At 38.5% G+C, this 11,910-nt stretch overlaps 1 protein-coding gene across 1 annotated transcript; it reads right to left on the reverse strand.

Moving 5' to 3' along the window:
• Window positions 1–661: 661 nt before the first annotated feature.
• LOC117388658 (pyruvate dehydrogenase E1 component subunit alpha, somatic form, mitochondrial-like) lies at window positions 662–10,098 on the reverse strand. Its single transcript, XM_033986245.2, has 9 exons — window positions 9,994–10,098; window positions 8,351–8,477; window positions 5,533–5,624; window positions 4,223–4,315; window positions 3,361–3,516; window positions 2,076–2,147; window positions 1,484–1,551; window positions 1,282–1,387; window positions 662–835 (listed from the first exon to the last, which is right to left on the reverse strand). The coding sequence occupies exons 1-9, from the start codon at window positions 10,081–10,083 to the stop codon at window positions 662–664; spliced, it is 978 nt and encodes a 325-aa protein (XP_033842136.1). The 5' UTR covers window positions 10,084–10,098.
• Window positions 10,099–11,910: the final 1,812 nt, after the last annotated feature.

The raw sequence follows: 11,910 nt of genomic DNA on the forward strand, positions 1-11,910 counted from the left end.
AGTACTGTCTAAGATGATTGGTTTTCTAAGTACCACGATTTTATAGCAGTAAATATGGCCTACCTATCACTATGGGTACAAGCAGGTGGCGCAACTAGACTGTTATTAATGACATACAGAATAAAGGTGCACTATGTAGTGTTGTCACGATACTAAAATTTTAAACTTGATTTAAGATACTAAGGAATAGAGTATCTGTGATATCAATTCTGATACAATGACAATAAAAATCACTCTTTAGGCACTAGAGTGTGAATTTCAACATTAAAAATCATGCTCAAACATAGTAAAATCTTAAATGTAATGTGAACAAAGTTTATAATTTCATAACTGTTACCTAGGAACCATCATATTTACAAGGGCCAAAACCTGCCCCAATTATGTAATAGTTATGATTAGACTAATAAAATAAATGACAACACCTTTATTTTTTTTAGATAAAGCTTTAAACTGTTAGAAAAATGTCTTCCTTGTTCATAATTTGTCTTTGCATTTTGGATGGAATTTTCTGTGTTGATGACAGATGTAAAGGGATTTTGTTTTAAAACTCAGTGTTACTTACAGTATTTTTGTGCTTTTCTTCTCAACCTTTTTACACAAACTGTCACTTAAGTGACCACAGGCACTACCAAACCAAGTCATAATTAGGAAAACATGAATTTTAAAGGGTGTTGCCAATAGAGACCAGTGTAGCCCAGCGGTGAATTCCTCTGATCTTCAGTGGGGGGCTGTTGTGGTAGACATAGTTACACAAATCGTGCAGTGGAGGCTCCTGGTCTGTTATAGCAAACTGAGACGCTTCCTCCACCTCTTTTCTGATCTCCATGTCTATTTCCTAAAAAAAGAAAAAGAAATTTAAAAAAGCTATCATTTTTATTTTTTAATTAATGATTTCTGACATATTATGCTTTTTGGGTGGTATTTAAGAAATAGCAATTGACAATTCAAAACAAAAAAAATGTTCATGCAAACGATGAAAAGTCCTCAAAATGGTGCCAGTGAACAGGAAGCTGACACCCACAAATAGCAAATGTAGAAACTTTTTCACAATTTGTTCATTGTAAACCGAAATATTAATCAAAAACAGTGTTGCAATAGAAATGGGTCCATCTGATTAACACATGGCATCCTCTGTGTCATATCTTCTGCCCATTTCCAACCAGGAACTTCCTTTGACTGTAATATTCCACAGTTTTATTTTCATGTTATTATGCAGTTGACTTTTCTCATCCAGAAGGTTACATACTGTACCTTAAAGTTGAATGATGTACACAAACAAACCTCAAACTCCTGTGCAGACGTCATGTTTGCGTGGATCACCTGTCCTGCCAGCCTCGATATGGGGTCTTTGTTACTGTACTCCTGGACTTCTGCCTCGTTTCGATAACTGCAGAGGATTATAACATGTTTATGGGTCCAATCAAAATCATTTACTCATGTAAATCCACTTTAATCACAAGTGAAGTTTCCTGCCATGTCTTACCTCGGGTGCCGGTCAGCTGTGCCGTGTCTATGGAAACGGTAGGTCTGTAGCTCCAATATTATGGGCCCCTAAAAACATTCAGAAATCTTTATATAGTGGTCTAGTATAAGGGACTCCCTGATTTTCATGTCTTCTTTTAAATGCTCCTTACATCATGCTTTGTCCGGTAAAAGCTGATAAACAAGAAAAATACTGGCATACAGAGTTTACATAGTATTTTCTCAAGTACTAACTAATACAGAATCTACAGACAGGGTCACATTTTTCACCAAATCAGGTGCACTGTTCACTTATCCTAACTCTCAATTCTTCATTTTCAAAAGTGACAAAACAGCAAATAGTAGACAGAGATATGAGAACTATAAGGAAACAATTGTCAAATATATTACCGAATGCTTATTTTGGGTATTTAATATTAAACAAAAACATATACAGTGTGTGCAGAATTATTAGGCAAGTTTTATTTTTGAGGATTAATTTTATTATTGAACAACTACTATATTCTCAATCCACCCAAAAGACTCACAAATATCGAAGCTGAATATTTTTGGAAGTTGGAGTGGGGCTTCAAGTAAGGATTGAGTGAACTGACCTTTCCTGATTGACAATGATCTTTGGCAAACTTTGACGCTTCACGAACACAGAGGACATCCATCCCATCCACCTGTAACAACAGCAGCTCTAAATACCAGGATGTACTCATGACAATTGCAGTGTTCATTATAGAGTTGAACGAACTAAGAAAAGTTAATATTTTAAACAGGTCCAGAAGAACTGACTGAAATATGAGCTGGCAAACTAATAAAAGAATGATATTTCTGCCTTTGTGATTTGCTAATTGTGTCCATTCAAATTGTGATTTTCGAAAACAATTTATCTTTCAGCCCTAATTTATTACATTTTACAAAAGCAAATTACATGCAATTATTCATTCAGAAAGCAGAATGCGGCCCTGACTTTGGGTTGCCAGATACTATGACTCAAACCAGTTGGCAATGGCCGCTTCCCAGCTTAAGTTGTATTGTGGTTTGTTACTATAAGTTTTTAGTGAAATACTATACTCTCTGTTTTGCTATTAAACTATGTAATGTGTTTTAAAAGCATTATTTACTGATGACAAGTTTAGTGCAAACCAGGTAAATTTGCAGTTTTTTGGTCAAAAACAGTCATAAACTGGGCATGTGTTGCCTTTAGTAGCCACAGCAGTTTCAAGTACTATGTGACATCACACTGTAATGCTCTGAGTAAAGTCAGGTGTTTCTGATTACACACTGTTTACAACACCTGGCTGCAGGGGTGGAGTTTGTAATGTGGATACCCATTAGACCAATCATACGATTCCTTATACCTCTAGACCTCGCCCCTCCTCCCCCCTCACTGTACCCTTTGGTCCTCCAGGTATGTGTGTTTAGTCCCACATTAACATCAGCAGAGTTGCCAAGTCCGCTTCTTTATTTGGAGAGTCTTTTGGGCTGGCTCCTAAGTGACATTTTCACACATGGATCTATGACATCATAAAAGAGGTGATGTTATATTTTTTCAGTTCCGCTTCACATTAATAGACTCAGTCATGACCATATTTGGTATATAGAAATGACTGAAATAAGCTGTTAATATTTCAAAGCCGTTATTGATATTAAATATGCATATAAAACATTTGCATCTTATTAGCTCTTGTTGAGCTGTGACAAAACGTTTAACTAGTTGCTTCTGTTTAGGACTTCTTTTTGTGGGGCTTGGATTACTTGTTTTAGGGATTTTTCAAAAGGTTTGGTTGCTTGTTGCTCTCTGAAAATCTGACAACCCTGATTACCAGTGGTTGACACTAATATCACTGCCAAAAACCAAAGAATGAACAGATAATGCAGCGTTCTCACTCTGAGCCCAGGGATGTAGTCTGCTCTTTTGTAGAGGTCCGTACACGCCGACACTCGCTGCATAGGCGTCCATTTGGCGTATCTGTTATTCTCACAGACGAAGATGATGGGGAGCTTCCACAAGGCGGCCATGTTGTATGCCTCAAACAGCTGACCCTGGAAGAGCAAAATGAACTCATAAGTAAGATATTGTATGTAAAATAAATAAATACACACAACCTGCCTTTATATTTGCATTGTTTATTTTCACAGGAGGCTTCAAAACCAACTGTGAATGAACACATGGAATGTAGTAAACAAAAAAGTGAGTCAGTTGATACTGATTATGCAGCTGATGTCATCAAAATTCCCTGGGCATGTGATGCTAACTGCAGGCTCTGCTCTGTCTGAAGTTCTGTTACTTTAAAACAATCTGACCAGAAGTAGTTGACTTAGCTGGAAATACAACCGGTGAGATGATTGCTGCTGATGGCGCTGTTAAACAAGTCTCTCACACCTTAAATTACAGTCACACAAGTTAACTAGCATTAGCCAGGAGTGTTTCAGTTCAACATTCAAACAACTGTGTCTTTGCCTGTTTGGATGTGTATCCATAAATCTTAAGATGGAATTCAGGTCTGGTGTGCTGGGGCCTGGGAGACACCAGGATATGTCTTCCTGTAGCCAAAGAGTTTTTAAAATATTTCCTACTTAGTTGGTTTAGTCCTGGTTTAGTCCTGGTTTAGTCCTGGTTTAGTCCTGGTTTAGTCCTGGTTTAGTCCTGGTTTAGTCCTGGTTTAGTCCTGGTTTAGTCCTGAGTTAGACCTAGTTAGACCTATTTAGCTAGACCTAGTTTTGTTAGTCCTGAGTTAGTCCTGCTCACCTGATTGGCTGCTCCATCTCCATACACTGCTACACAAATCTGATCATTGCCTCGATACTGACAAGCCAGAGCCACACCAGCACCCAAAGGAACCTGTAAAGAGACATGGTCAGCACTGTATAATGACTGTACATCCATTATTAATGATTCATAATTGAGTCATAATTCATAGGTTATTAAGAATGATTTGGGCTTATAACTTAGTCCTTAATCCTTTAAAGAGGATCTATTATGCATGATTGACTTTTTACAGCTTTTAACCATGTTATAGTTGTTTTCCCTTCTCATTTACCCTCTCAATGTTGTATTTAGAGTGATTCATGCATGTTTGAGCAGTCTCTGTGCCAATGGCATACGCCCAATGCACTTCGTTCTCTAATATTATTTTCTTAGTCATTGGTACGGGATTCTGCATTGTGGCATAGCCATTTTGGCACAAATGAAAAAAAAAATCTACTGCTCACTAGCGTGAACTGCTGTTGTCCAACAGTATGGTCCAGAGCATGGCTCTTTGCTGTGAAAGCATATACGGTGATTCAGCACTGAGCACTGCGGAAGTCAACGGGCTTATTTCTTTAAAAAAAAAAGTAATTTAAAAAGGAGGAGTTCAAGTGTCTCGGGGTTTTGTTCACGAGTGAGGGAAGGGCGGAGCGTGAGATTGACAGGGGGATCGGTGCAGCGTCTGCAGTGATGCGGTCGCTGTATCGGTCTGTTGTGGTGAAGAAAGAGCTGAGTCGAAAGGCAAAGCTCTCGATTTACTGGTCAGTCTATATTCCTCCCCTCACCTATGGTCATGAGCTCCGAGTAATGACCGAAAGGACAAGATCACGGATACAAGCTGTCGAAATGGGTTTTCTCTGCAGGGTGGCTGGGAGTTTCCTTAGCGATAGGGTGAGGAGCTCAGTCACATAGGAGGAGCTCGGAGTAGAGGCGCTGCTCCTCCATGTCAAGAGGAGCCAGCTGAGGTGGCTAAGGCTTCTGGACGCCTCCCTAGGGAGGTAACTGCGCATGTCCCACCGGGAGAAGGAACTATGTGTCCCAGCTGGCCTGGAAAGAGCTGGAGGAAGTGTGAATGATATTAATATCACCAAATCCTCAGCATTAATATTCCAGTTTAAAATAGCATAAAACATAATGATCCACGGTTGACAGATTAAAACTAATAGCAGACAAAAGCACAATATGTCTTCTTTACCAAGCCTGAATCATCCTTTGTTTCAACTTATTGCAATAAGGTTGAAATAAAGCACTAACTTCAGCTTAACTCTGTTTTTTGAAAGTGCTAAAAAAAAAGGTGTAGTTATTTTCACCTGTGATCCCACAATGCCATTTCCTCCATAGAAATTTGGAGCGTACATGTGCATGGGTCCTCCTCTGCCTTTGGACACGCCCCCTCTACGACCTGACGATAAAGTTTTGAAATTACAACTATAGTTACAATCACTTCTCTTTGCCGTGTGAGGATTTACAAACAGGTCATGTCTGTAAATGAGAATTAGTTCTCAAACATTTTACCTGGTTAAATTTATGGAGAATTTTCCAACATGCCAATTCTCCATAAATATACGAAAAAACACAATACAAAACAATACACTACAACTTCATAAACCTAATGCAATGTGCAGTAGTTTTATTAGCATTGTGTTGTGAGTGACTTATTGGGGGACAAAGGGAGGGCGGAAACAAAAACAAATGTGAAACATTTGAAACATGTTAATATGTTGTTTTTGGTGAGTATAGCTTAAAAGGTAACATAGTGATCTAAATATTATATGTTAGCAATAAATACAACATAGAAGTGTAATACCCCCTCTTAAATTCAGTGTAGCTTAAATGCGAGTGCCTCAAACCTCTCAATTTAAAAAGCAGTGCCAGATGACTATCATGGAAACCTTCTCTTCATTCAATATTATATGTTACACAAACACAAGATGGCAGAGTACCTGTGCTTGTTGTGCTAATATTGTGTTGACATAAATATCATTGGTGGAGCAGTCAGATCCACTGACCCACAGGTTGGTGGTGCGATTCCAGCTCCCACAGATGAATGCTGTTGTTGTGTCCTTGGGCAAGTTGGGCACTAATGTATGAATGTGTGTGTGAATGTGTGTGTGGTTGATCTAAAGAGCTTTGAGTGATTTGAAGGTGGAAAAAAGCTATATAAAAATGTGACGATTTGACCATATGGATTTATATGGGACAACAGCAGAAAGGATAAGTGAGTGTGTTAGCTGAGGATTTGGTATTTTCATTTTTATTTGTAAAAAGGCAGAATAAACTCATGATGTAAGTTTAATTTGTCTTTAGATACAAGAGAATCAAAATAGTTTTAAGAGAGTTTTCCACTCCCTTTTTTAGTTGCCTAATCAATTGACACATCTTAAGTCGGTCAAAAACAGGACTAGTGAATAGTGATCATTTCAAGCTAAGTAAATAAAGTACACTTGTATTCTTTACTGAAACAAATATTGTAAACTTCTCATATTTACACATTTTCTGTCATAAGCTCAAAATGAAATAACTGAATCACGGCTTTGTATACAGTGGCTTGCAAAAGTATTCATCCCTCTGGAACTTTTTCACATATTGTCACGCCACAACCACAAATTTAAATACATTTTCTGAGCATTTTATGTGAATGAGCAACACAAAATGGCACGCAGTGGGGAGTGGAAGGAAATATTTTACAATATTTCCAATTTTTTTTTAAATAAAAAACTTAAAAGTGCAGCGTGCAAAAGTATTCAGCCCCTTTTTTCTTGAATGCAACCAGTTGCTTTTAGAAGTTTCCTGATGATTTTGGAAAGATTGAATGTTGACCTAATGACTGACTGTAATCTTGTCTCAGTATAAATGCAGCTGTGCTGTGAAGGCCACAGAAGTTTGTTGAGAGAGTGTTGGGAGCAAACCACAAAATGAAGTCAAAGGAGCACACCAAACAGGTCAGAGAAAAAGTTGTGGTTCTAAAAAGATTTCCCAAACGGTGAACATCTGAAGGAGCACAGTTCAATCCATCATCCGGAAATGGAAAGAGTATGGCACAACTGCAAACCAAACTCAGACATAGCCGTCCACCAAAACGTACAGAACAAACAAGAAGAGATGCAGCCAGGAGGCCCATGGTGACTCTGGAAGAGCTGCAGAGATCCAAAGCTCAGGTGGGAGAATCTGTTCACAGGACAATTATTAGTTGTGCACTACACAAATCTGGTCTTTATGGAAGAGTGGCAAGAAGAAAGCCATTGTTGAAAACCATCCATAAGAAGTCTCGTTTACAGTCCGTTAGAAGTCAGTTGGAGGACACAGCAAACATGTGGCAGAAGGTGCTCCGGTCTGATGAGACCAAAATCTAACTTTCTGGCCTAAAAGCAAAACACTAAGTGTGGAGGAAAACTACCACTGCACATCACTCTGAACACACCATCCCCACAGTCAAACACGGTGGCAGCATCATGCTGTGGGGGTGCTTTTCTTCAGCTGGAACAAGGAAGCTGTTCAGAGTTGATGGGAAGATGGATGGAGCTAAATACAGGGCAATCTTGGAAGAAAACCTGTTGGAGTCTGCAAAAGACTTGAGACTGGGGCAGAGGTTCACCTTCCAGCAGGACAACGATCCTAAATATAAAGCCAAAGCGACAACGGAACGGTTTAAAGTAAAACTTATTCATGTGTTAGAATGGCCCAGACAAAGTCTTGACCTAAATCCAAAGAATCTGTGGCAAGATCAGAAAACTGCAGTTCACAAACGGTCTCTATCAAATCTGACAGAGCTTGAACTGTTTTGCCAGGAAGAATGGGCAAAAACTTCAGTCTGTAGGTGTGCAAAGCTGGTGGAGACATGTCCCAAAAGACTTGCAGCTGTAATTACAGCGAAAGACAGTTCCACAAATTATTGACTTAGGGGGGATTAATACTTTTGCACGCTGCACTTTTCAGTTTTGTATTTTTGTTTTTTTTAATCTGGAAATGATGTATAATTTTCTTATGTCTAATTTTCTTAGACCTTTATACCATTTTGTGTTACTCATTCACATAAAATGCAAATAAAAAAATATTTAAATTTGTGGTTTTGACTTGACAAAATTTGAAAATGTTCCAGGGGGTGCATACTTTTGCAAGCCACTCTACCTGTGATCTCTGCGAGGATCTCTCTGACTGACACTCCTCTGGTGAAACTGAAGCCATGTGACCTGTACGAGGTAATCAGGTGGTCTGCTTTGTCTATGGACGCTTCAATGCCCACTGCGCACGCCTCCTGCACAAAGAGAGAAAAAACAGCTAACTGTAAGGAGTGTTCGAATAGGGAGAGATCGCTACATTACTCAAACATATCTAACCTAATCTAACATCTAAAACCACTTCAGGCATGTTTTTGATGAGGGAACAACATTATAACATGCAGAGATGGGTAATACTTAGTTACATTTACTTGAGCAACTTTTTGATGAAATTGTACTTTTGAGAATACTTTTCTAGCAGCATGCTTCTATTCCTACTTGAGTAATATTTTTACTAGTAGTACTAGTAGTAGTACTCTTATTTGAGTAAAAGTTGTGGATACTCTTCCCACTGTGAGTAAGTCTACAAGTGACAAAAGTTTTGTGTTGACAATATGAAATGATTTAAACATTTGTGTTTCTCTCTCAGATATGATGTAGTTTTTCTAATTGCTTCATTTGAAAGTAGCAGATTTTGTGCATTATTTAATATTTCAAATTACATTCACCTCAAATCATAAATCAGATGTTACGTCCCAACAGTTATGCTTTCTTGGACCACTGTACTTGAGTAATATTATTTTGAAGTTAACATTACTCGTACTTGAGAAAACATTTTGGCTACTCTACCCAACTCTGTTTACTAGTAAATTTATACATCTTAAAGTGGATAGTTTTCTTCTTTGTACTTCACTCATTTAGATCAAATATCTGTACTTTCTACTCAGAAGGCTTGTGGGCTGAGTCTTGGCAAGGCAAGGCAAGTTTATTTGTATAGCACAATTCATACACAAGGTAATTCAAAGTGCTTTACTATTCAGTCTTGGACAGAATTGTACTGCTAACCATAAGGAGGATTTGAATAAGGCTCATAAGAGGTCACAAGATTACTCAAACATGCATGGATGACATACACAACCACCGTATACAACCACTTCAGGCATGTTTTGGATGAGGGAACATTATAACATGGCAGAAAAAAAAGTTAATTTTGCATAACAGCCCCTCTTTAAAGAAGACATGTAGTGCTTGTGTCTGATATATAGTAATAGTCTTTCTAACCCCCTGAAATAAGTCCACTGAGTTCCGCATTAGAACACTGCGGTGCCCAGTTCGAGCTGATGTCTCCATCAGCGTCCCGTGTAGCAGTCGGCCCTTCCTATGGATAGCTGCAGATCACACTAGCGAGCAGAGCATTTTTTTTTTCATTTGTACCAAAATCACTATGCGAAGCTGCCAAATCCTACGCCGATCACCGATTAAGAAAATAAAATCGATAAATAAGTAAGTATGTCACAGTGGCGTACCATGGACGGTGAAAACGGGATTTGATCTGCAATATGGCGTCTGAAAATATGTGATTAATGATTTCTCAAACATGCACAAATCATTCCAAATACAACTATGAGTGTGTAAATTGTGAGGGAAAACAACTATAACATGCTTAAAAGCTGTAAAAAGTTGAGTTGCTGTAATCTGTCATGTGCACTTTAAGATATATCCGTCAATCTGAAGCTATGATACATACAAAAAATATGTATAAACAGTTCTGACCTGTCCTATGTACAAGTGGCAGGGACCCAGGATCAGTTTCTGTCTGTAGAGTAGATCCACGTGCTGCTCCATGCATCTGATCGTCTGCATGGAACGGTACAAGCCCAGGCCCTGGTCTCGAGTCAGGACTGAGGTATCAGCGGGGCCCTCCTCCAAACCGTGTACATCACATTTCTACACAACAACACTTTATTGCACTTTAAAGGAACATTATGTAACTTTCTGGTGGAGGGTCTGTCACCTGTTTGTATCCATGGAGATTTTATTACTTTGCCTGGAATGTTCTACTACAATATGACGTCACAACATTCTATAGGTCAATAATATTTAACACAGATAAGGCACGGGGCCGATATAGGGGGCAGCTAAAATGAACATTGTTAAAATGCAGATTTGTGTTGTAATACAGTGAGTTCTTGCGTCTAGTCACTAATTGAAATTATCAGAGGCAAATTTTGAGATGTATCTTTGGATATTTCATGGCAAAGTATGATGTAATCAATAGGGAAATCTGTTTTTGCCCCATCATCACATTCTGTAATCTGAAAAGCATCAATATCAGTAAATTTTCATGCATCACCTATTTCCATGGAAACAACCAGGTGTCAGTCCCACCATGTGCCACCACATCTAACAACTTGTCCCTCTTTTTCTAAAATTGAGGAGGTCACCTTGTACCCAGATGTAGTGACTGGGGGTGGATCAAAACTGCAACTTTCTGAGACACAAGCCTCAAATGCATGACAATACAGGATTACTCAAACATGCATGAACATATCCAAATACAACTCTGAGTCAGCTAAGTTATAACTCATAGAGTCCACCATCTTCCTGTCTCCATGGAGATGTGATTGGAATGCCTGGAATGTTCCATATATTGGCATTTCTCCATCAAGACAAGCAGGCAATACTACCAGGCAAACTAATATTTTTAGCAACAAAAAAAGTAAATACAATTTTGAAAAATGCCTGTCATGAGTCTTTCATACTACAGTGTGGAACATTGCAGGCAAAGTAATAACTATAAGGTAGTGGACCACTCTCCACCAGAATATTTACAAAGTGTGACTTTGATTAGGAGATACCAAAATAAAATTGGCAAGACTCACCTTAATGTCAAATGTAACTTGTTGGGTGAAATCTGATACAGGTCTAGAAACTATGTGAGTCTAAAAACAACCATCAAACACAAATTACTCACAAGATGAAGTTGTGTTCACGTAAACATCAAAACCCTTAAAAACAGTCTGTTAGTATTACAATAAAGGACTTAAGTAAAATGGATAAAGCAGTCTAAGGTTTTGTGTTACTACAAAATACAATTGCTCAAGAAGAAGTAACGAACAAACAACAAAAATATAAAGTATAGTGGTCACCAAACTTGGACACTAAGTAGTAAGTTGTATTTGATGAGTGAGTGGTGGTGGACATAGCGGGGCAATGGTGCAGATTGACAGCTGCAGCTCAGAACCTCCAGAATTCTGCAGCTGCAGAGGCTGAATTAGCACAATTAATGTTATTTAAAGTTTTTGTCTCAGAATTCACTATAGAATATGACACACGTGTCAGAGGGGCAGCCCTCAGCTGAGTTAAATCCTATTTATCAGATGTGTGCCAGTTGGTTAATGTAAACCAGAGCTCCTCGCTGTGTTCTAAGGTAACCTGCATTACCTCTATGTACTTGGTCCAATCCTGCTCACACTTAATATGCTACCATTAGGTTATATCATCAGAAAACATGGCATTAAATTCCATACGTTGATGACACAGCTGTACGTATCAATGAAACCAGATCAAACTGATCGAACTGACAAACTTAGGGCCTGTGTGAAGAACATAAAACCTAGATGAGACTTAATGAGCTGCTTCTAAACACTGAAAAAACAGAGGTCATTGTTCTTGGCCACAAACACGAGA

This window comes from Periophthalmus magnuspinnatus, chromosome 20 (assembly GCF_009829125.3).
Source record: "Periophthalmus magnuspinnatus isolate fPerMag1 chromosome 20, fPerMag1.2.pri, whole genome shotgun sequence".
In the NCBI taxonomy this organism is placed as follows: Eukaryota; Metazoa; Chordata; class Actinopteri; order Gobiiformes; family Gobiidae; genus Periophthalmus; species Periophthalmus magnuspinnatus.

Excerpts from the sequence above, each read along its gene's own strand:
- LOC117388658 (XM_033986245.2), bottom strand. The coding sequence starts at position 10,083 with ATGCAGACGATCAGATGCATGGAGCAGCACGTGGATCTACTCTACAGA. Across the intron at positions 1,388-1,483 it reads ACAGCTGACCGGCACCCGAG|TTATCGAAACGAGGCAGAAG; the intron begins GTAAGACATGGC and ends AATCCTCTGCAG. Across the intron at positions 836-1,281 it reads CGTCTGCACAGGAGTTTGAG|GAAATAGACATGGAGATCAG; the intron begins GTTTGTTTGTGT and ends TTCTTTTTTTAG.